At 41.6% G+C, this 26,217-nt stretch overlaps 1 protein-coding gene across 2 annotated transcripts in view; it reads right to left on the bottom strand.

Annotated features, from left to right (window-relative positions):
• Nucleotides 1-438: 438 nt before the first annotated feature.
• MND1 (meiotic nuclear divisions 1) overlaps nucleotides 439-26,217 on the bottom strand; it is a 107,217-nt gene continuing 81,438 nt past the window's right edge. Inside the window, exon 8 of one of the 2 annotated variants that reach the window (XM_067734742.1) lies at nucleotides 439-486. In XM_067734742.1, the coding sequence (XP_067590843.1) occupies nucleotides 473-486 (14 nt within the window). In that variant the 3' untranslated portion in view covers nucleotides 439-472. Of the gene's footprint in view, nucleotides 487-24,676; nucleotides 24,912-26,217 lie in introns of those variants that run through there. The other variant, XM_067734741.1, reaches the window with a different exon arrangement.

A 26,217-nucleotide genomic window follows, 5' to 3' on the forward strand; every position in this document is an offset into this window, starting at 1 on the left:
CTCATCCATCACCAAATCAGGGTCTAAGGTGCAAAGGACACTTCCTGTGTGTCTTTCCCCCTATGTGGTTGTTTCTTAGGGGGAGGCGGGCGGGGTAGCGCGCTGAGAAATGAAGCCCTCTTGTCCCCTAGTTCCTCTTTCTGTTTCTGCAGTTTTCACTTCCCCTCCTATCAGAAACCCCCCTGTGGCTGTAACGCTTTCTCCCCTCCTTTCCCTGTCATTTCTTTTGCGTGTCTTCCTTGACACCTCTTCCGGGCTGGTCCCCATCACCCCGCTACTGCTACTTTCTCTGTCTTCACATCTTGATTTCCATTTCCCCCAAGGTATTGGCAGACGGTTTCAATACTTTCAAGAGTACCCTTCACACTTGCAATCCCAGTTGGCCTTTCCTGGCGCTTCTTCACTGCAGACATTGGGTGCAGACATTGGGTGAAGGAGCAGGGGCTGCCGTCTGACTGCTGTCACTTGCCAGCTACCACCAGCCATCTGGGGTGAAAGGGAGAGAACTTGTGTGTAGTTTCCTGATGCTCCCTGGTGAGTCAGAGAGAGATTTTTGGGAAGCCTTTACCTCCCACTCTTTCTTGGAGCTACAGGTCCCCACTTCACCGCAATGGTGCCTTTTGGAAAAATAGAAATGAAATAATGTTGTATTGAGTAAGCTGCCTCTGAAGCCTAAAATCTCATCAGGGCCTTTGCTGCCTGTCAAAAATTCCAGTCCTGGGCTTCCCTGGTGGCGCAGTGGTTGAGGGTCCGCCTGCCGATGCAGGGGACACGGGTTCGTGGCCCGGTCCGGGAAGATCCCACATGCCGCGGAGCAACTAAGCCCGTGTGCCACAACTACTGAGCCTGCGCGCCTAGAGCCGGTGCTCCGCAACAAGAAAAGCCACCGCAATTAAAAGCCCGCGCACCACAACAAAGCCCCAACGCAGCCAAAAATAAATAAATAAACAAATAAATTTAAAAAAAAAACAACTTACATCTGCTAACCCCAGCCAAGGATTTTTAGGTCTCTGATTGAAGAACACCCTTCTCTCTAAAGTAGTTGTCTAGTCTTTATATAAACGTGTTTGTAGAGTAAAAAGTTGCATTTCTTGAAAACTAGTCACAAGTTATTCAAACTCTCTTTCTTGGAGAAAATTAGGAAGGCATTTCTAAGTTTATGTGTAATATTCCTCCTCTATTATAGGACCACAGAACAGGCCCACACCTCTGGCTTGCCCACTGATTTTTATAACTAAGAAAGTGAAAAGTAATTACAAACATCCAACAGGGTATAGGAAATCTATTTTCACTCAGTGTGCATCCTGGAGAATCGTCCTGCTTCCATCCTAAATATCATTCCAAACTCGGCATCATTCAGCAGACTTTTAATTATGGCCCAGGGCTGTGGCCATGACAGCGTTTCCCATTTCATTTATTGATTTATTCAGTTTCCATACAAGTAGCTACTTCAGCAGCACTTTGAAATAATTTTGTTTTCAAGATATTAATGGACATTCGTATATGAACCTACAGTTTACAGAATGCTCTACATCCATTACCTTTTGACTCCCTCCTAATCACTATAAGTAGTTGTGGTTTGTGAAAGGACTTTTAAAATAGTATCTGCAGCTGACATTTGCCTACAGATACGTACTGAGGCAAGGGCTTACTTAATGAGGGGATTCCCAGGCAGTTCTCTGGGGATGTGCAGAAGATGCCATATTAGAATAGCCATAACTCCTCCCATTTTTGTTATTTTTGTGGAAATCTGTGAATAGCATTATCTTGAGTGTACTACACCCTGAAATACTCAAGTGGTTCTGAAAATGTACTAAGAAAAAGGTTATAAAGTGGATCAGTGGGAAAAAGGAAGAGGTTTAATTTATATATGTATATATATACATATATATATAATTTTTACATGTAATTTATATATCACAATCAAAATTACAAATAATAAAAGTATTCCTGTGAATTTTACAACCCAGAAGGTATTCAGTACCTGAGAGAGAATGAGAGAGAGAGAGCAAGAAAGTGAAAGGTGGGACCTTAGAAATCTTGGCTTTCTAAGATTTCTAAATCTTGGAACTTCCTTCCCTTAGAGACATAAAAGGTGAGAACAGAAAACGTGAGGGCTAGAGGTAATCCTTCTCATAAAAATAAACATTCACACACCACACACACACACACACACACACACACACACACACACACTGCTTAAAACAGCTAGAAAGATTCTTCATTTCTTTTTTTCCTCCAAAATGTAAATGGCAGACTTTTTTATTCAACTATATTTCAAGGGTAAGTTGACACTGGACGCCCCTGGTGGCGCAATGGTTAAGAACCTGCCTGCCAAGGCAGGGGACACGGGTTCCATTCCTGGTCCGGGAAGATCCCACATGCCTCGGAGCAGCTAAGCCTGTGTGCCACAACTACTGAGCCCACATGCCTAGAGCCCGTGCTCTGCAAAAAGAGAAGCCACTGCAATGAGAAACCTGTGCACTGCAACAAAGAGTAGCCCCCACTCGCTGCCACTAGAGAAAGCCCATGCACAGCAATGAAGACCCAATGCAGCCAAAAATAAATTAATTGATTTTTTAAAAAAGGGTAAGTTGACACCATCATCTGAGAAGTTACTCCAGCCAGAAACTGGGAGTCACCTTTAACATCGCCTCCATCCCACCCCCACCCATCCCAGCCAACCAGCCATTCAGCCTTTTCTATTCGACTCGTGAAATACGTTTAAGGTCTGTCGACTTCTCTCCCTCCTCGTCCTAATCCAAGCCTCCACCACTTCTGACCCGGATTCTCACAGAACCCGTCTCCCCCGCTGCCAGTCCCTCCGTCGACACTGCACACCAGGAGCCGCCAGACAGACCTGCCATTGCAGAGTGAACGGCAGGAGGAAAAGCTTCAATTATAGAACTTCAAGATAATAGAACTTGAAGATAATAGAACTTCAATTTATCTCATCCTTTAAAACGACTATTCTGTATTTTATAATACACATAACATGATGTGTATACAAACGTGCTTGTATTGGCATGCGGAATTTAAATGTTTTATTGATAGAGGTACACTACTTAAAAAGTTTGGTGGGCACTGCTCTATACAGCAGTCAGAGTGATTTTTAAAAATACATATCTGGTCATGTTAATTCTTTAGCTTAAACCATTCAATGGCTTCCCATCATGCACAGAGTCCAAAATCTGTGACAGTTCCTGCAAACCCTGAAGGACGTGTCTACATCTCTGGTCGCCCTGCAACCTCCTCCCTTTCCCGGGCGTGGGGCTCTGTCCCCCTGACTCTCTGCTCCTCCTCTGAAGCCACGTTTTTCCCCGCAGGAAACCACACACGCCCTTCCCTCGGCCTCCACGAAGCTTTAGGTCTCGGGTTTAATGTTGTTTTCTTCCCCGACACCCCCGGCCCCGCATACCATCTCTCTCCAATCCAAATGTCCCTGGGTTCAGATCTCCTAGCGCCCTGCATTCTCCACCACGGGACTTGACAGAGCTGCTATTATACATGTATAGTTTCTGTTCAATGTCTTCCACACTAGGCCATAATCTTCAGGAGAACATGTTTGCCACTGTAACTGCCGGTACCTAATAAGCACAATAAATGTTTGTTGAACAAAGAATGAATTCAAGTACCGATTCCCACCCACACACTTACTTCCAAAAGTTAGGGAGCCTCAGAGGACTGTCAGAGCATCGTCTCAGGGAATCTCTGGCCTTTCCAGGGTTCACCTGCCCCGCTCCAGAACACCTGAAGACTGGGCCCTGATGAGCCATCTGTTGGTCTACGAGGACTTTTGAGAGGCCCGTGAACAATCCCTCCCCAGCGCTGTCTGAAAAGCTTTATCACAGCACTTAGTGATGTGTAACCACCTCTTTCCGCTTCTGCTTCTACACCAAGACTGATTGTCTTCAGGACTTGGAGCTTCTCATTCATCTTTGGGAGTAAAAAGGAGGCATTTCACAAGTGACTGGAGATTTCTGGTGTCCCAAGTTCTTTTGTAAAAAAAAAAAGTTTCAGCTTGTTTAATTTCCAGAATTCGCAAAAAGTTCAAGCTATCCCTTAGAACAAGGCAACTGTACTGGGTGGATATTTTTATTTTTTATTTTATTTTTTTGCAGTACGTGGGCCTCTCACTGTTGTGGCCTCTCCCGTTGCGGAGCACAGGCTCCGGACGCGCAGGCTCAGCGGCCATGGCTCACGGACACAGCCGCTCTGCGGCATGTGGGATCCTCCCAGACCAGGGCACGAACCCATGTCCCCTGCATCGGCAGGCGGACTCTCAACCACTGCGCCACCAGGGAAGCCCGGGTATCTTTATTTTTTTTTAATTTTTATTGAAGTATAGTTGATGTACAATGTCGTATTAATTTCTGATGTACAACAAAGTGACTCAGTCATAAATATATATATTCTTTTTCATATTCTTTTCCATGATGGTTTATCACAGGATATTGAATATAGTTCCCTGTGCTATACAGTAGGACCTTGTTGTTTATTTATCCTGTATATAATAGTTTGCATCTGCTAATCCCACACTCGCAATTCATCCCTTCCCCACCTCCCTGTTCTCTATATCCATGAGTCTGTTTCTGTTTTGCAGATATGTTCATTTGTGTCGTATTTTAGATTCCACATGTTAAGTGATAGCATATGGTATTTGTCTTTCTCTGATTTACTTTGCATAGTATGATAATCTCTAGGGCCATCCATGTTGCTGCAAATGGCATTATTTCATTCTTTTTTATGAATGAGTAATATTCCACCGTAAATATACCACATCGTCTTTATCCATTCATCTGTTGATGGACATTTAAGCTGTTTCCATGACTTGGCTATTGTAAATAGTGCTGTTATGAACACAGGGGTGCATACATATTTTCTTTTTTTTTTTACTTTTAAAATTTATATATTTATACATATGAACAAGACTTACCAAAACATTAACTATATTTTTTTCTCTATAGAAGGATTACAGGTGATCTTTATTTCATGTTATGTTTATCTATGTTTCCCAGCTTCTATGGAGGTGTATACTAATTTTATTTTTTAGAATTTTATTTTTTTATACAGCATGTTCTTATTAGTTATCCATTTTATACATATTAGTGTATACATGTCAATCCCAATCTCCCAATTCACACCACTACCACCACCCCCCGCCACTTTCCTCCCTTGGTGTCCATACATTTGTTCTCTACATCTGTGTCTTTAATTCTGCCCTGCAAACCACTTCATCTGTACCATTTTTCTAGGTTCCACAAATATGCATTAATATACAATATTTGTTTTTCTCTTTCTGTCTTATTTCACTCTGTATGGCAGTCTCTAGATCCATCCACATCTCTACAAATGACCCAATTTTGTTCCTTTTTATGGCTGAGTAATATTCCATTATATATATGTACCACATCTTCTTCATCCATCATATGTCGATGGGCATTTAGGTTGCTTCCATGACCTGGCTATTGTAAATAGTGCTGCAGTGAACATTGGGGTACATGACTCTTTTTGAATTATGTTTTTTTCTGGGTATATGCCCAGTAGTGGGATTGCTGGATCATATGGTAATTCTATTTTTAGTTTTTGAAGGAACCTCCATACTGTTCTCCATACTGGCTGTATCAATTTACATTCCCACCAACAGTGCAGGAGGGTTCCCTTTTCTCCACACCCTCTCCAGCATTTGTTGTCTGTAGATTTTCTGATGATGCCCATTCTAACTGGTGTGAAGTGATACCTCATTGTAGTTTTGATTTGCATTTCTCTAATAATTAGTGATATTGCGCACCTTTTCATGTGCTTCTTGGCCATCTGTATGTCTTCTTTGGAGAAATGTCTATTTAGGTCTTCTGGCCATTTTTGGATTGGGTTGTTTGTTTTTTAATATTGAGCTGCATGAGCTGTTTATATATTTTGGAGACTAATCCTTTGTCCATTGATTCATTTGTAAATATTTTCTCCCATTCTGAGGGTTGTCTTTTTTTTCTTGTTTATGGTTTCCTTTGCTGTGCGAAAGTTTTGAAGTTTCAGTAGGTCCCATTTGTTAATTTTTGTTTTTATTTCCATTACTCTAGGAGGTGGATCAAAAAAGATCTTGCTGTGATTTATGTCAAAGAGTGTTCTTGCTATGTTTTACTCTAAGAGTTTTATAGTGTCCGGTCTTATATTTAGGTCTCTAATCCATTTTTAGTTTATTTTTGTGTATGGTGTTAGGGAGTGTTCTAATTTCATTATTTTACATGTGGCTGTCCAGTTTTCCCAGCACCACTTATTGAAGAGACTGTCTTTTCTCCATTGCATATCCTTCCCTCTTTTGTCATACATTAGTTGACCATAGGTGAGTGGGTTTATCTCTGGGTTTTCTTTGTCCATTGATCTACATTTCTGTGCCAGTACCATATTTTCTTCATTACTGTAGCTTTGTAGTATAGTCTGAAGTCAGCTCCATTTTTGTCCAGCTTTGTTTTTTTTCCCTCAAGACTGCTTTGGCTATTCGGGGTCTTTTGTGTCTCCATACAAATTTTAAGATTTTTTGTTCTAGTTCTGTGAAAAATGCCATTGGTAATTTGATAGGGATTGCACTGAATCTGTAGATTGCTTTGGGTAGTATAGTCATTTTCACAATATTGATTCTTCCAATCCAAGAACATGGTATATCTCTCCATCTGTTGGTATCATCTTTAATTTCTTTCATCAGTGTCTTATAGTTTTCTGCATACAGGTCTTTTGTCTCCCTAATCAGGTTTATTCCTAGGCATTTTATTCTTTTTGTTGTAATGGTAAATGGAATGTTTCCTTAATTTCTCTTTCAGATTTTTCATCATTAGAGTATAGGAATGTAAGAGATTTCTATGCATTAATTTTGTATCCTGCAACTTTACCAAATTCATTGATTACCTCTAGTAGTTTTCTGGTGGCATCTTTAGGATTCTTTATGTATAGTATCATGTCATCTGCAAAAAGTGACAGTTTTACTTCTTTTCCAATTTGTATTCCTTTTATTTCTTTTTCTTCTCTGATTGCCATGGCTAGGACTTCCAAAACTATGTTGAATAAGAGTGGCGAGAGTGGACATCCTTGTCTTTTTCCTGATCTTAGAGGAAATGCTTTCAGTTTTCACCATTGAGAATGATGTTTGCTGTGGGTGTGTCATATATGGCCTTTACTATGTTGAGGTAGGTTCCCTCTATGCCCACTTTCTGGAGAGTTTTTATCATAAATGGGTGTTGAATTTTGTCAAAAGCTTTCTCTGCATCTATTGAGATGATCATGTGGTTTTTATTCTTGAATTTGTTAATATGGTGTGTCACATTGATTGATTTGCGTATATTGAAGAATCCTTGCATCCCTGGGATAAACCCCACTTGATCATGGTGTATGATCCTTTTAATGTGTTGTTGGATTCTGTTTGCTAGTATTTTGTTGAGGATTTTTACATCTATATTCATCAGTGATATTGGTCTGTAATTTTCTTCTTTTGTAGTATCTTTGTCTGGTTTTGGTCTCAGGGTGATGGTGGCCTCATAGAATGAGTGCGGGGGTGTTCCTTCCTCTGCAATTTTTTGGAAGAGTTTGAAAAGTTTGGGTGTTAGTTCTTCTTTAAATGTTTGATAGAATTCACCTGTGAAGCCATCTGGTCCTGGACTTTTGTTTGTTGGAAGATTTTATTAATTAATTAATTTATTTTTGTTGTATTGGGTCTTCGTTTCTGTGCGTGGGCTTTCTCTAGTTGTGGCAAGCGGGGGCCACTCTTCATCACGGTGCGCGGGCCTCTCACTATCGCAGCCTCTCTTGTTGTGGAGCACAGGCTCCAGACGTGCAGCTCAGCAGTTGTGGCTCACGGACCTAGTTGCTCTGAAGAATGTGGGATCTTCCCAGACCAGGGCTCAAACCCGTGTCCCCTGCATTGGCAGGCAGATTCTCAACCACTGCACCACCAGGGACGCCCCATTGGAAGATTTTTTTTTTTTTTTTTTGTGGTAAGCGGGCCTCTCACTGTTGTGCAGCACAGACTCCGGATGCGCAGGCTCAGCGGCCATGGCTCATGGGCCCCACCACTCCACGGCATGTGGGATCTTCCCGGACCCGGACATGAACCCGTGTCCCCTGCATCGGCTGGTGTACTCTCAACCACTGTGCAACCAGGGAAGCCCCTGTTGGAAGATTTTTAATCACAGTTTCAATTTCATTACCTGTGATTTTTCTGTTCATATTTTCTTTTCTTCCTGGTTCAGTCTTGGAAGGTTATACCTTTCTAAGAATTTGTCCATTTCTTCTAGGTTGTCCATTTTATTGGCATACAGTTGCTTGTAGTAGTCTGTTAGGATGCTTTGTATTTCTGCGGTGTCTGTTGTAACTTCTTTTTCATTTTTAATTTTATTGCTTTGAGTCCTCTCCCTCTTTTTCTTGATGAGTCTGGCTAATGGTTTATCAATTTTGTTTATCTTCTTACAGATCCAACTTTAGTTTTATTGATCTTTGCTATTGTTTTCTTTGTTTCTGTTTCATTTATTTCTGCTCTGATCTTTATGATTTCTTTCCTTCTACTCTCTAATTCCTTTAGGTGCAAGGTTAGATTGTTTATTTGAGATTTTTCTTGTTTCTTGAGGCAGGCTTGTATTGCTATAAACTTCCCTCTTAGAACTGCTTTTGCTGTATCACATATGTTTTGGATCCTTGTGTTTTCATTGTAAATTGTCTCTAGGTATTTTCTGATTTCCTCTTTGATTTCTTCAGTGATCTCTTGGTTATTTAGTAACGTATTGTTTAGCCTCTGTGTGTTTGTGTTTTTTACATTTTTTTCCCCTGTAATTGATTTCTAATCTCATAGTGTTGTGGTCAGAAAGGTGCTTGATATGATTTCAATTTTCTTAAATTTATTGAAGCTTGATTTGTGAACCAAGATGTGATCTATCCTGGAGAATGTTCTGTGTGCATTTGAGAAGAAAGTGTAACCTGCTGTTTTTGGATGGAATGTCCTATAAATATCAATTAAATCTATCTGGTCTACTGTGTCATTTAAAGCTTGTGTTTCCTTATTAATTTTCTGTTTGGATGATCTGTCCATTGGTGTAAGTGAGGTGATAAAGTCCCCTACTATTATTGTGTTACCGTCAATTTCCTCTTTTATAGATGTTAGCAGTTGCCTTATGTATTGTGGTGCTCCTATGTTGGGCGCATATATATTTATAATTGTTATATCTTCTTGGATTGATCCCTTGATCATTATGTAGTGTCCTTCCTTGCCTCTTGTAACATTCTTTATTTTAAGGTCTATTTTATCTGATATGAGTATTGCTACTCCAGCATTCTTTTGATTTCCATTTGCATGGAATATCTTTTTCCATCCCCTCACTTGCAGTCTGTATGTTTCCCTAGTTGTGAAGTGGGTCTCTTGTAGACAGAAGATATATGAGTCTTGTTTTTGTATCCATTCAGTGAGCCTGTGTCTTTTGGTTGGAGCATTTAATCCATTCATGTTTAAGGTAATTATCGACATGCATGTTCCTATTACCATTTTCTTAATTGCTATGGGTTTGTTTTTGTAGGTCCTTTTCTTCTCTTGTGTTTCCCACTTAGAGAAGTTCCTTTAGCATTTGTTGTGGAGGTGGTTTAGTGGTGCTGAATTCTCTTAGCTTCTGCTTCTCTGTAAAGCTTTTGATTTCTGTGTTGAATCTGAATGAGATCCTTGCTGGGTAGAGTAATCTTGGTTGTAGGTTCTCCCCTTTCATCACTTTAAATATATCATGCCACTCCCTTCTTGCTTGTGTAGAGTTTCTGCTGAGAAATCAGCTGTTAACCTTGTGGGTGTTCCCTTGTATGCTATTTGTCGCTTTTCCCTTGTTGCTTTCAATAATTTTTGTCTTTAGTTTTTGTCAGTCTGATTACTATGTGTCTCGGCGTGTTTCTCCTTGGCTGTGCCCTGAATGGGACTCTCTGTGCTTCCTGGACTTGGGTGGCTATTTCCTTTCCCATGTTAGGGAAGTTTTCGACTACAATCTCTTCAAAGATTTTCTCGGGTCCTTTCTCTCTCTCCTCTCCTTCTGGGACCCCTATAATGTGAATGTTGTATTTAATGTTGTCCCAGAGGTCTCTTAGGCTGTCTTCATTTCTTTCATTCTTTTTTCTGTTCCACAGCAGTGAATTCCACCATTCTGTTTTCCAGGTCACTTATCTGTTCTTCTGCCTCAATTATTCTGCTACTGATTCCTTCTAGTGTACTTTTCATTTCAGTTATTGTATTGTTCATCTCTGTTTGTTTTTTTTGTTTTTGTTTTTGCCATACACGGGCCTCTCACTGTTGTGGCCTCTCCCGTTGTGGAGCACAGGCTCTGAATACGCAGGCTCAGCAGCCACGGCTCACGGGCCCAGCCACTGCGGCATGTGGGATCTTCCCAGACCGGGGCACGAACCCGTGTCCCCTGCATCAGCAGGCGGACTCTCAACCACTGTGCCACCAGGGAAGCCCTGTTTGTTTGTTCTTTAATTCTTCTAGGTGTTTGTTAAACATTTCTTTCATTTTCTCGATCTTTGCCTCCATTCTTTTTCCGAGGTCCTGGATATCTTCACTAACATTATTCTGAATTCTTTTTCTGGAAGGTTGCCTATCCCCACTTCATTTAGTTGTTTTTCTGGGGTTTTATGTTATTCCTTCACCTGGTACAAAGTCCTCTGCCTTTTCATTTTGTCTTTCTGTGAATGTGGTTTTCCTTCCACAGGCTGCAGGATTGTAGTTCTTCTTGCTTCTGCTGTCTGCCCTCTGGTGGATGAGGCTATGTAAGAGGCTTGTGCAAGTTTCCTGATGGGAGGGACTGGTGTTGTGTAGAGCTGGGTGTTCCTGTGGTGGGCAGAGCTCAGTAAAACTAATCCGTTTGTCTGCTGATGGGTGGGGCTAGCTTTCCTCCCTGTTGGTTGTTTGGCCTGAGGCGACCCAACACTGGTGCCTGCCCGGCTCTTTGGTGGGGCTAATGGCAGACTCTGGGAGGGCTCATGCCAAGGAATACCTCCCAGAATTTCTGCTGCCAGGGTCCTTGTCCTCACGGCGAGCCACAGCCACCCACTGGCTCTGCAGAAGACCCTTCAACACTAGCAGGTAGGTCTGGTTCTGTCTCCTATGGGGTCACTGCTCCTTTCCCTGGGTCCCGATGTGCACAGTTCTTTGTGTGTGCCCTCCAAGAGTGGAGTCTGTTTCCCCCAGTCCTGTCGAAGTCCTGCAATCAAATCCCACTAGCTTTCAAAGTCTGACTCTCTAGGAATTCCTCCTCCCGTTGCTGGACCCCCAGGTTGGGAAGCCTGACGTGGGGCTCAGAACCTTCACTCCAGTGAGTGGACTTCTGTGGCATGTGTTCTCCAGTTTGTGAGTCACCCACCCAGCCATTATGGGATTTGATTTTATTGTGACTGTGCCCCTCCTACCGTCTCACTGTGGCTTCTCCTTTGTCTTTGGATGTGGGGTATCTTTTCTGGTGTGTTCCAGTGTCTTCATGTCAATGCTTGTTCAGCAGTTAGTTGTGATTCCGATGCTCTCGCAAGAGGGAGTGAACGCACACCCTTCTACTCCGCCATCTTGAACCAGTCTCTCTTTTCGAATTACAGTTTTATCTGGGTGTGTGCTCAGGAGTGGGATTGCTGGGTCATATGGCAACTCTATTTTTAATTGTTTGAGGAGCCTTCGTACTGTTTTCCATAATGGCACCAGTTTCCATTCTGTGTGGGGTATCTTTATAAGGCTTATTTTGGTATATTAAATGCTTATATCCTACCCTTCTTGAGAACTTGCTTTGTCGAGGGGGTAGAACAAGAGAATTAACTGTCTGCCTGGTTCTGCTTTTTTCTTCTCCCTCTTAGAGAAACTAACTTAAAAGAGAGGGTGACTCAGGAACTGAGCGTAAACCTGGAATAAACAGCAGAGAGTACGTGGATGCTGCTTTTGCCCACATCCACAAGGACATAAGAGAGAGAAGCAAAAGGAAAGAAAAGACGTTCTTGATGCTCTTTGTGGTAATTACACAACATGGAAAGATCAGAGAGTTAGAAAAATGCTTTCTTGGGACTTAGGATGGATTTAAAACAGAACAAGTAACTGTTTTTGTGTTAGGACAGCAATCTCATACAGATCACCTATATTCATATCTAGCAGCTTCATCCGAAACAGTATAGTTGATTCATGTAGTATCTTCCAGATTCTACACACAGGACAGCCTTAATCTTAGCCCCTGAGCTGTTTAACTTTTAAACTTGGATCCTAATAAGGGTTCGACTTGCTTGCTTCAGTACCAAGAACTGCAGTGGAACAGCTGCCATACAAGGGCAGGAAGGCTTCTAGGAGGGGTGGGGGAGGGGCGCCACTTCAGCACAGTGTTATGTAACCACAAGGGGGGCGCTGCAAAGGGAAAAGCTCCCTCTGCCTTGCTTCAAAGTATTGAATTCTAAAAATGTCTCAGAGACACCTAATGATCACATTTGAGTTGCTGGAGTTAGAAGCTTAAATATAATTAGACCCAGAAAATCAATTCAATCTGATGGGCTCATACGGCTGCTATTTTCAATAACTTTAGATACTTGGTGTCCCCAAGAAACAGTTGTAAAAATGTATGTACAGTATGTTTCAGCAGGAGAAATGTCAATTCCTTTTTCATTGACAATGAGTTATGCATGTTGATCTACCAACAGTCCCCAAACAAGGTGCATTCCAATAGGTCCTTTCTAAGTCAGTCGTTAGGCTGGAACATTGTTTCCCATGGAAACAATTTTAGATGTGGTGGTTCAGATGGCCAGATATGGCCAAAGAAGTCCATTAACCTAATTTTACTAAAGACCCTGACCACCATGGATGACAATGCTTTTCTGTAAGAAAATGTTTCCTAACCTCTGAGCTGGCCTTCCTGTAACTCATCTTCCCCTGTCCTGGCAGGAGTGCAGGAGGCCCTGAATGCAGAGGCTGGCTGGGGGTGAGGGTGATGCAGGCAAGTGTAGGCTACTCCACAGCAAGACCAAGGGCTCCAAGGTGAGAGTGAGGTCTGGTGGCACCCAGACCCTGGAAGGCAGTGCACCTGTGCAAGTAACCACCATCACTGTATTTGCAGTATTTTATTTTCTCCTGACAAGAACTTCCTAAATGTTCAGAATGACATGACTATCTTCTGCTGAGCCTATACCCTGTGCTAGAGCACAGTGTTAATTGCTGTATCTACATCATTTCACTTAATTCTCCAAACAAACTCCAGATCTTTGAGGCCAGTTATTTTATCTAGATTCAAGAAACAGGGCAGGGGACAAGAGGGGCAACAAACAGGGGAAGAGGGGTCTGCGAGTGGGAGGTACAAACTACTGGGGGTGAGACAGGCTCAAGCCTATTGTACAACACAGGGAATAGAGCTGATACTCTGTAATAACTGTAAATGGCATGTATAAAAATTAAAAAAATAAAGAAGAAAGAAACAGGGCAGGAAGGCGTAGGGATGTTAAGTAACTTGCCTAAATTCACAGTGAGAGCCAGCACTTGAACTCAAGCTTGTTTGACCCAGATCCATACTGTTCTCCAGGGACTTAGGAAACACTTCCAACAGTCTACTGTTTATTTTCATTCAATGGTTTTCATTAAGACAAAATTATCCTGCTCAGCGAATGGATTGGATTAATTGATTCAAGAAATATTAAGTGCTTTATTTATATGTGGATGATGCAAGGAGGTATAAGCTGGGAATCTAGTGGATACAAAACATCCAAACACGAAGATTATTTAGGTAACGTTACAAATGACCAGTGCCACATGAGTGGATATACCGTAACTTGTTATATAGAGCGATGGCTTACGGGAGGTTACTGTGAGCTGGTGTTAATAGAGAAGGCCTCATGAAGGATGCTGGACTTGAGCTGCTCCTTGAAGAAATAGGGTTTAGATAGAGGACATGCCTGATGAAGGGCTCAGATGAGCAAAACTTGCATGCTAATGATCCTTCAATTAAGAGATGAGACTAGAACTTCCGGGAAGATGGCGGAAGAGTAAGACGCGGAGATCACGTTCCTCCCCACAGATACACCAGAAATACATCTACGCATGGAACAACTCCTACAGAGCATCTACTGAACGCTGGCAGAAGACCTCAGACCTCCCAAAAGGCAAGAAACCCCCCACGTACCTGGGTAGGGCAAAAGAAAAAACTAAACAGAGACAAAAGGATAGGGACGGGTCCTGCACCAGCGGGAGAGAGCTGTGAAGGAGGAAAAGTGTCCACACACTAGGAAGCCCCTTCGCGGGTGGAGGCTTCGGGAGGCGGAGTGGGGGAGCTTGGGAGCCGCGGAGGAGAGCACAGCAACAGGGGTGCGGAGGACAAAGCGGACAGATTCCAGCGCAGAGGATCGGGCCGACCGGAACTCGCCAGCCGAGAGGCTTGTCTGCTCGCCCGCCGGGGCGGGCGGGACTGGGAGCTGAGGCTCCGGCTTTTGTCGGAGCGCCGGGAGAGGACTGAGGTTGGCGGCGTGAACACAGCCTGCAGGGCGTTAGTGCACCGCGGCTGGCCGGGAGAGAGTCCGGGGAGAAGTCTGGAACTGCCGAAGAGGCAAGAGACTTTTACGTCCCTCTTTGTTTCCTGGTGCACGAGGAGAGGGGATTAAGAACGCTGCTTGAGAGAGCTCCAGGGACGGGCGCGAGCCGCGGCTAAAAGTGCGGAGCCCAGAGACAGACATGAGACGCTAGGGCCGCTGCTGCCGCCACCGGGAGGCCTGTGTGCGAACACAGGTCACTAGCCACACGCCCTTCCGGGGAGCCTGTGCAGCCCGCCACTGCCAGGGTCCCGGGATCCAGGGACAACTCCCCCGGGAGAACGCACAGGCGCGCCTCAGGCTGCAACTTCTCACCGGCCTCTGCCGCCGCAGGCCCGCCCCACACTCCGTGCCCCTCCCTACCCCCGGGCCTGAGTGACCCAGAGCCTCCGAATCAGCGGCTCCTTTAACCCCGTCCTGTCTGAGCAAAGAACAGACGCCCTCCGGCGACCTACACGCACAGGCGGGGCTAAATCCAAAGCTGAGCCCCTGGGAGCTGTGAGAACAAAGAAGAGAAAGGGAAATCTCTCCCAGCAGCATCAGAAGCAGCGGATTAAAGCTCCACAATCAACTTGATGTACCCTGCATCTGTGGAATACCTGAATAGACAACCAATCATCCCAAATTAAGGAGCCCTGTGGATGAAAGGCTCTTGGTGCTGCAGCCAGGAGTCAGAGCTGTGCCTCTGAGGTGGGAGAGCCAACTTCAGGACACTGATCCACAAGAGACCTCCCAGCTGCACATAATATCAAACAGCAAAAATTTCCGAGAGATCTCCATCTCAACGCCAGCACCCAGCTTCACTCAACGACCAGCAAGCTACAGTGCTGGACATCCTATGCCAAACAACTAGCAAGACAGGAACACAACCCCACCCATTAGCAGAGAGGCGGCCCAAAATCATAATAAGTCTACAGACACCCCAAAACACACCACCAGACGTGGACCTGCACACCAGAAAGACAAGATCTAGCCTCATCCACCAGAACACAGGCACTAGTACCCTCCACCAGGAAGCCTACACAACCCACTGAACCAACCTTAGCCACTGGGGACAGACACAAAAAACAACAGGAACTACAAACCTTCAGCCTGCAAAAAAGGAGACCCCAAACACAGTAAGATAAGCAAAATGAAAAGACAGAAAAACACACCGCAGATGAGGGAGCAAGATAAAAACCCATCAGACCTAACAAATGAAGAGGAAATAGGCAGTCTACCTGAAAAAGAATTCAAAATAATGATAGTAAGGTTGATCCGAAATCTTGGAGATAGAATGGACAATAGAATGGACAAAATGCAAGAATCAGTTAACAAGGACCTAGAAGAACTAAAGATGAAACAAGCAACGATGAACAACACAATAAATGAAATTAAAAGTACTCTAGATGGGATCAATAGCAGAATAACTGAGGCAGAAGAACGGATAAGTGACCTGGAAGATAAAATAGTGGAAATAACTACTGCAGAGCAGAATAAAGAAAAAAGAATGAAAAGAACTGAGGACAGTCTCAGAGACCTCTGGGACAACATTAAACGTACCAACATTCGAATTATAGGGGTTCCAGAAGAAGAAGAGAAAAAGAAAGGGACTGAGAAAATATTTGAAGAGATTATAGTTGAAAACTTCCCTAATATGGGAAAGGAAATAGTTAATCAAGTCCAGGAAGCACAGAGAGTCCCATACAGGATAAATCCAAGGAGAAATACGCCAAGACACATATTAATCAAACTGTCAAAAATTAAATACAAAGAAAACATATTAAAAGCAGCAAGGGAAAAACAACAAATAACACACAAGGGAATCCCCATAAGGTTAACAGCTGATCTTTCAGCAGAAACTCTGCAAGCCAGAAGGGAGTGGCAGGACATATTGAAAGTGTTGAAGGAGAAAAACCTGCAACCAAGATTACTCTACCCAGCAAGGATCTCATTCAGATTTGATGGAGAAATTAAAACCTTTAGAGACAAGCAAAAGCTGAGAGAGTTCAGCACCACCAAACCAGCTCTACAACAACTGCTAAAGGAACTTCTCTAGGCAAGAAACACAAAAGAAGGAAAAGACCTACAATAACAAACCCAAAACAATTAAGAAAATGGGAATGGGAACACACATATCGATAATTACCTTAAATGTAAATGGACTAAATGCTCCCACCAAAAGACACAGATTGGCTGAATGGATACAAAAACAAGACCCATATATTTGCTGTCTACAAGAGACCCGTATGCTAACACATATATATGGAATTTAAGAAAAAAAAAAAAATGTCATGAAAAACCTAGGGGTGAAACAGGAATAAAGACACAGACTTACTAGAGAATGGACTTGAGGCTATGGGGAGGGGGAAGGGTAAACGGTGACAAAGCAATAAAGAGGCATGGACATGTATACACTACCAAACGTAAGGTAGATAGCTAGTGGGAAGCAGCCGCATAGCACAGGGAGATCAGCTCGGTGCTGTGTGACCGCCTGGAGGGGTGGGATAGGGAGGGTGGGAGGGAGGGTGACGCAAGCGGGAAGAGATATGGGAACATATGTATATATATAACTGATTCATTTTGTTGTGAAGCTGAAACTAACATAAAAAAATAAAAATAAAAAAATAAAGCAGAAAAAAAAAAAAAAAAAAGAGATGAGACTAGCTTAATTTGTATCATGCTGCAGAGAAGTGTAAAATAAAATTGAAAAGTTGGGGCCAGATGGCGCAGAGACCTCTAGGATTTCTTTGTTGTAATTCAACTTTTTGAACAAGCAATATACAGTTAAAAATAAAATTTATAAAAAGGAACAGAGGAAAAATCCCTCCCTTTCACATAGGTAACCATCATTAAGTTTCCTGTGCATCCTTTCAGGTTTTCGTGTGTGTGTGTGTAGACACAAGCAATTATATGTGTTACTTTCCCCCTTTGTTAAAAGGTAGCAATATGGTCTGTAGAAATTTTGGATAGCAATAATTTACTATTGTATATGTTTTTCTTACTATTTAAAATGATTATGGTTAATTATTAAAATATAATAGTGTTTCCCACTGTGGATTTATTAAACAGATATCAATAACTGGGAGCCAGAATAGGAACAGTCATTTCCAGAGGTGGACCCACCCACGGTCAATTTTATATCTATGGAACTACATGCTAGGAAGTGTGGGTGTAGGCTGGTGTGGCAGTGCTCCTCTACCACATCACCCTAACACCTGTACATTCCTCACCTTGGCTTTCTTTAGTTTTATAATTCCCTGCTTGTGTGTCTGCCTCATTCACTTAACTGGAATCCTTTGAGGCAAGGACTATAGAACTCATTTATCTTCGTATCATCAACATCTAATATAATGCCTGGCAAATATGAGATTATTAAATGAATGTTCAAATGATTTCATAAATAGAGAAAAAGTGACTGTGAGTAACCTTCAAAAATGACTTAATTTATCTGAACCCTAGGATATTAGAATATTAGGAGAAGAAATGGTATTTTATCCTATCTGGTAATGTGGTCTGATGCAACACTGTGGAGGCATGTAAAGAAAGATCAGACAGTAGAGAGGAAGAGTGAAGATACTGGGGGAGGGAAAGAGGAGAAAAAATGAAGCAAAGCAAGTTCTTGGAGCAACCAGGAGGGAGCTGGGCCTCGGCAACAGTGGAGATGTTAGCCCAAGCAGAAGTATGGGTGTGAAAATAACTGGAGGTAGGGGGTTAGGGAGTTGAGATTATGCCTGAAGAGCTCATATTAAAAAAATTTTTTTAAAATAAATAGAGAAAATTGAGGAAAGTAGAGTTGAATAGAGAGGCCTGGGCGGCAAATGTTTGAAATAGTTTTAGGGACTGAGAGGAAAAGCTGATTGAAAGTAACAGCTGCTTTATAGCCTTTCTGGAATAAGGCCAGTTATATCTTTAAGTAAAAGCGTTGATAAGCAATGCTGAGAGTCTATTTGAGGCAGGAGATTATGAAGTTGCAATTCTTTTGTGCCAAATAATATGTGAGGTGCCCTGGCCCTACAGAGATTAAAAATCAACATGCCCTCAAGTAGCTTTTGTCTAGTATGGAGAAGAGTATCTTCAAAATATGTTTAGTTCCAACACTACCACCTTACTCTTTAAATGGTTTTATTATAACATAGTTAATATTGCCATATAATATGGCTGTCACTGCTTCTAAATATTGTCTATATGTGAGAAAAGTTAAGCAACCTCTTAGAAACTTTCAGATATGGTTATACAAAATAATTTTCATATCCAGGTACTTTAATCCCTCAAGCTGTGCTATGTCAAATGTTGACACCGTGCTAAAAAAGAAGTTATCTTTCTAAGTGCATTAAGGAAATTGTTGTCATTGAAAGTATATTTCTATCTGTTAAAAACAAACAAACAGGCCATTTCAGTCCCTGTATATACAAACTGATTTTATTAGGGTCCTTAAAGGCAAAATATTTGTTCCAGTTGACCTCAGAATCAAACCAAATCTGCTCGGATGGAAACTTGCTAATAAGCAAGTTAAACTCAGTCAGGTGTGGGTCCCTAGAGCTCACGTAACACAGGAAAAACATGTAAGCAAGAAGTACGTTTACTTAAACATGGTAACAACCACAACTGGACAGAAAAAAATTACACATCTGTTCAATTTAAATGTGTAAAAATTTCCCATAGTTACTTTTCAAAATGTTATGAGAAACATGATGCCTTCCAAGTTCCGGCTTGCAAAATAATTTGCCCTTTCTGCATCAAATCCAGTCTCCAAACTGGTAAGGTACATTTTAGAGAGGTTTTTCAGAAAGCATTTGGGATTTCACTTCTAAAAGCTAACCTGAAGACACCTGAGCATTAATTACAAATTTTCTTTGTCATTAATAAATTTCAGCTAAAAGGCAGTAATTTTTACAAATCTTTTTTTTTTTTTTCTGCGGTATGCGGGCCTCTCACCGTTGTGGCCTCTCCCGCTGCGGAGCACAGGCTCCGGACACGCAGGCTCAGCGGCCATGGCTCACGGGCCCAGCCGCCCCGCAGCATGTGGGATCTTCCCGGACCGGGGCACGAACCCGTGTCCCCTGCATCAGCAGGCGGACTCTCAATCACTGCGCCACCAGGGAAGCCCCCTTTAATTTTGTTTCTTTTCTCAGAAGTCTCTTTCAAGAATTATCTATTGGTTAGAGAAGATCTGAAGTTCAGTAATCCCCTTATTTTCCCTTCAGTTTTTAGTTATGTTACATTTACAGCTATTTATTGATTGATATTTATTGATATTTTTATTTTGGAATAGAAAATAAAGTGTTAATTTTCAAAGTTTAAAAAAAAACTATGTTTATTGAAGATGATATGATCTTGGAAAACCTCAAAGAATTAATTATAAAACAAACTCAAACAAAAAAGAACTTAGCAAGATAGCAGGATATAAAGTTAATATGCAAAACCCAATGGCCTTCAGATACATAAATAATGACCAGTTAGAAGATAAGATGGAAGAGAAAACTCCATTTAAAATGGCAACAAAAAAAGATAAAATACTTAAGAAACACTTAAGAAATACAAAAATTTTATATGAAGAAAACTTTATAGTTTTCCGGAAAACTTAGAGTTTGCTGGAAAAACATAAGAGTATCTTTGAGCAAATGGAAAGACATCCCTTGTTCTTGAATAGAATGTTTCATCATCAAGGTATCAGGTCTATATTAATTTAAAATTTTAATACAATCTCAATAAAAAAAATAGCACCTGGATTTTTTTTCTGGAATTTGAAAAGTTGAAACTAAAGTGTGATCTCAAGTCAGTTGTCAACTTGGAGCAAAACTGTGACTTAAGGAGGAAAGCTGTATTTGGCATTCCTCTCAGAAATGAACTCGCCACCACTGAGCCAGTCCTATTCACCTCTAGCAGATTTGCTGCCATGTGGGTTGCTAAATCAGCCAGTTTCCAAAAGAAGCTGGAAATCTCAATTTGCATGTGACCTTTTACAGGTGAATATATTGACAACTAATTTAAATTAAAAATAAAATACAGGTTAGGCAAAATAAAATATACCTCGCAGGTCATATCTAGACCACAGGTGGTCAGTTTTTGATCTGTTGGAAGTTGGCAAACTTTTTCTGTAAAGCGTCAGATGGTAAATATTTCAGGCTTTGTAGGCTACATACAGCCTCTGTTGCATACTCCTATTTTTACATCATTAAAAATGTGTATAAAAGGCATTCTTAGCTCAAAGGCTGTAAAAAAACAGGCCTTGGATTTGGCGCTCAGGGTGGCAGTTTGCCATTCTTGGTTAATAGAAATCATTAGCCTTGAGATTCAATGAATACTTTCAAAGATAGCCATATTACCTGAACTCTCTTACAAATAATTTTTAAAAAGTCAAGCTGGGATAAACATAATATAAATTCACTGCAGTGGACATCTCATAATGCAGTACATTTCCCTCCTGATATTCAGGAAGCACATCCTGAAAGGGAGTTTATGTATAATTTTAAGACACCTTCCCCCCATCTGTCACATTGTAACTGCTCTTACAAATGATGCCATATTAGCTGGAAAATGCTTTCTATTTTACTCCAATCATGTTCGCAAAAAAAAAAAAAAAAAAAAAAAAAAAGCCCCAGTATTATCGGGTTTACAATTTAGATCTTTCTGCTCAGGAATTATTAGGGTGGTTCTTGCTTCTTGGCTGTCAGCTGTACACATTTCCTTTTCTAATCCCTTAGAATCATGTTTGATAAAGTTTAGGATAATAGCACCTATTTCTGAGACAGACCAAGAACTTTATAATCCTATTAGACTAATGATGCGGCAAGCATCAGAGGAAAAGTCATATCCAATTCATCCTTATGGATTGCTTTGGTCCTGGCCCAACCTCAGAAGTGACATTTCAGTGATCTGACCTGGCCCTGAACCATTGTGAAACTTACTAGGAAACTGTAAAATCTTTTCTAGAATCCTTTAAAAATAAGACAGGTAGTGAGATTTTAAAAATAACTACATGTGAAGAAGATTGATAAGATGGAAATCAGCTCTCAAATACCTTTTAAACTTCACAGTTCATTGAAACGATACTGGGAGTATCAATTATAACATTTACTGAATCAAATTTGATCCTGGATCACTATTCATTTGACTCTAGGTCTACCTAAGTTGCCCTCAGTCTTCAGATCAATTACAAAACCAACCCAGGACTAAGGATTACCTAGAGTTTGGCTGGACCAATGCCCCTGGGCTTCTTAATCAGTATCTCTAATTACAGGGCAGAGCAAGCTCAAAAGCAGCTCTTCAAGATGAAGAAGAGCTGATGTGCTGGAATAGGCAAAAGCCAACTTAGTAGTGAGCCAGCCAACATCACTAAGATTAAATCACATAAACTATGATGAACTATATTACATGAAAAACAATGGTACTGGGATTCCCTGGTGGCGCGGTGGTTGGGAGTCCGCCTGCCGATGCAGGGGGCGCGGGTTCGTGCCCCGGTTCGGGAGGATCCCATGTGCCGCGGAGCGGCTGGGCCCGTGGGCCATGGCCGCTGAGACTGAGCGTCCGGAGCCTGTGCTCCGCAACGGGAGAGGCCGCAGCGGTGAGGGGCCCGCGTACTGCAAAAACAAAAAACAAAAAACAAAAAACAAAAACACAATGGTACTAAAACTAAAAACTCATCACTCCCTAATTATTTTACATTTTACCATTATCTGTGCTCTTGAGATTTACGTCTATTGTATATGCATGGTAGAAATACTATACAACAGTGTGCTACTGGGCATCTTTCCCCAGCCCTGCACTGTCATCATGTTGGTAATCTGAAATTGGCTATGCTGGGAGTATTTATAGGCAAATACTATAGGCAAATAGGCAAATACTATAAATAGGCAAATACTATAAGGCAAATAGATAGGCAAATACTATAAACCAGGCAAATACTATAGACAAATACTATAAACCAGGCCCCACTCCACTTTCCAAAGAGTCAGTTTAGTTAAACATCCACCAGCACATGTCTGGCTTAGGAGGATACCACAACCTCTAAATAGCTCATGAACAGACTCCATCTCAATCATTCTTGTGCTAGACCCATAAAATATTCAAAAAAAATTTTTGAAGTTGTCTAAATATTTATGAAATAGAATCTTTTAGGGATCATTAGAAATGGATTTCTTTTTGAACATACATACCTTCTCTCTGAACAAGGAAGCATCTTTTAATTTTTAAAATAAAAAAATTATTTTTGGCCACACTGAGTAGCTTGTGGGATCTTTTTTTTTTAATTAATTTTATTTATTCACTTTTTTTTTTGGCTGCATTGGGTTTTCGTTGCTGCATGCGGGCTTTCTCTAGTTGAGGCGAGCAGGGGCTACTCTTTGTTGCGGTGTGTGGGCTTCTCACTGTGGTGGCTTCTCTTGTTGTGGAGCACAGGCTCTAGGCGCACAGGCTTCAGTAGTTCTGGCATGCAGGCTCAATAGCTATGGCTCGTGGGCTCTAGAGCACAGGCTCAGCAGTTGTGGCGCCCAGGCTTAGTTGCCAGCGGCATGTGGGATCTTCCCCGACCAGGGCTCAAACCCGTGTCCCCTGCATTGGCAGGTGGATTCTTAACCACTGCGCCACCATGGAAGCCCTAGCTTGTGGGATCCTAGTTCCCCGACTAGGGATCAAACCTGGGCCCCTGGCAGTGAGAGCACGAAGTCCTAACCACTGGACTGCCAGGGAATTCCCAGAAGCACCTTTTCTAATAAATAGCAAACTGGGTCTGAGAAATCGTGGAATTCCCATTAGTGTATTAGGGAAAGGCTTACGATAGGTTATTTTTATTTTTTGTCCTTTGTCTCTCACCTCAAATACTTTCTCCTGTGAGAAGAGCTATTGCCCGAAGGCAACACAGACTGGCCTTGAGAACAAAGTTGGACCAATAAGCTCCCGCCCACATCCAGGAAGTGATTAAGTAGGTCTAGGGCAAGTCCATGCAATACAAAGACCAGATTCACTAACAAACGGCATGAATACCATCTGGGTCATTTCAGACATACGGAGTACCTCATTCAAGTCACTCAAAAGAGTATCAAAACTGGACAGTGTGAAAAAAAATTAAGGCATATGTGTAACGGGCATTACACACATTAGTTTTTTTTTAAGGCACTTTTTTTTAAAATTAATTTTATTTATTTAGTTTTGGCTGTGTTGGGTCTTTGTTGCTGTCGCAGGTTTTCTCTAGTTGTGGCGAGCAGGGGCTACTCTTCCTTGTGGTGCACAGGCTTCTCATTGTGGTGGCTTTTCTTGTTGTGAAGCACAGGCTCGAGGAACGCAGGCTTTAGTAGTTGCAGCACGCGGGCTCAGTAGTTGTGGCTTGCAGGCTCAGTAGTTGTGGCACGTGGCCTTAGTTGCTCCGTGGCATGTGGGATCTTCCCAGACCAGGGATTGAACCCGTGTCCCCTGCACTGGCAGGCAGATGCTTAACCACTGTGCCACCAGGGAAGCCCCCACACATTAGTTTTGATTTTTCTTTTAAGTTTGTCTTGGAGCGCCTGCAAATACACTAAATGCCTAAGCTGAACTGGAAAAAGATATATACACAGGGCATACATTATTTTTAACCTCCTCTTTTTTAGGTAGTTGAAAAAAAATCCCTGAACTCTTGCTGGTTATGTGTGCAATACTAACAGCACTATATCATCTTATAGAAAGTGCATAAATCAGGACAAAGGGCCACGTGCTTGTTCTTTACAGTAGAAAGGCATCAAACATTCAAAAGAAAGTAGTTTTCATGTCTGAGGAATTACTACCTAACTCCAAGTTTGAGGAACACCAACTTTCTGTGTTTTTTCCTGTGGGAAATTTGCAAATATGATGCTATACACTGAAAATCACTCCCTCACATTTTTCCACTAAATACTGAGAAATAGTAAAGCAGCCATTAGAGTTTTTAAGGTTATTTCCAAGCATGTATGTATGGGCGTATAGGTATAATACAGCCTTCAAAATTACCCTTAGTTCTTAATATTTAATATTTGAGAGAAACTAAAAAATGTTATGTCATGGGCTTTAATCTATAAAAAATTATTGGTAAAACTAACAGGTGGATGACTTTACTTGCATTCTCCTACTCTAATGAGCACTGAGAGAACATGGCTATTATTCTGCTTTTGACTGATCAAAAAGAGTGCAAAACATCTACACTTTATACTTTATTTAAAATTAATAAAACAGTTATAGGTAAATGAAAATTCAGTACATTTAGCTGGATAATATAAAAATTTACATATTCACAAGCACATAGCTCCTTCACTGACATCAAACATTTTAATCTAGGTAGTCAAAGTCTTCTGGAATTCCAAAATTTTTATCAATTTTATTTTCTTCGAGCCCAAATTTTCTTTTGGCCCAAGATTTTATTGCAAATATGTTATCTATAAAGAAAATTGAGAAATATTTTTGAGAATTGAAAACATAATCACAAAACATTTCAAATATAATTACATTCAGCTTTTTTTTTACTTCTATTACTTTTAGAAGTATCAAAATAATGAGTTTTCTGTATTTTCAAGAGTAGCAGCAATTAACTTCAGAAGAAAGAAAAGATTTAATGATTATTTTGAATAAACAGATTTCATATTAAAAAATTCAGTAGGGGGCTTCCCTGGTGGCGCAGTGGTTGAGAGTCTGCCTGCCGATGCAGGGGACACGGGTTCGTGCCCCGGTCCGGGAAGATCCCACACACCGCGGAGCAGCTAGGCCCGTGAGCCATGGTCACTGAGCCTGCGCGTCCGGAGCCTGTGCTCCGCAACGGGAGAGGCCACAGCAGTGAGAGGCCCATGTACCGCAAAAAAAAAAATTCAGTAAATTAGCTGCCACTAAAGAATACCCTTTAGAATAATTCAAAGCCAGGGAGAGGTTAATGGTGCCTCTTCCACATTTCCACAGCAAAGGCAGGATTCTGTTACCTCAGGAATTAGAGTTGCTCCTGTTCCCAAATGGAACCCCTTTCCCTCCCCCACAGAGAGAATGGCTTCCAGACAATCAGGCCAGGGAGAAGGGGTGAGGAGGAGAGAAGCGATTCTCTTTTAAGACTAAAAGAGGAACACATATATCCTGAATGTCTTCTAGGGAATTTAAATGCAGTTTACCACTGAAAAAAGTGTTACATCTATATAAAGGGATTTATCCCAAGGAAATAAATTGTGTACAAAGATTTATGAGCAAATCTTCATCCCAGTGTAACAAAAGAAAAAAATAAAAGCAATCAAAAAATCTGGAAACTATAAATGCTGGAGAGGGTGTGGAGAAAAGGGAACACTCTTGCACTGCTGGTGGGAATGTGAATTGGTACAGCCACTATGGAGAACAGTACGGAGGTTCCTTAAAAAACTATAAATAGAAAGACCATATGACCCAGCAATCCCACTACTGGGCATATACCCTGAGAAAACCATAATTCAAAAAAGAGTCATGTACCAAAATGTTCACTGCAGCTCTATTTACAATAGCCAGGACATGGAAGCAACCTAAGTGCCCATCAACAGATGAATGGATAAAGATGTGGCACATATATACAACGGAATATTACTCAGCCATAAAAAGAAACGAAATTGAGTTATTTGTAGTGAGGTAGACGGACCTAGAGTCTGTCACACAGAGTGAAGTAAGTCAGAAAGAGAAAGACAAATACCGTATGCTAACACATATATATGGAATCTAAGAAAAAAAAATGTCATG

This window comes from Pseudorca crassidens, chromosome 4 (assembly GCF_039906515.1).
Source record: "Pseudorca crassidens isolate mPseCra1 chromosome 4, mPseCra1.hap1, whole genome shotgun sequence".
NCBI classification, from domain to species: Eukaryota; Metazoa; Chordata; class Mammalia; order Artiodactyla; family Delphinidae; genus Pseudorca; species Pseudorca crassidens.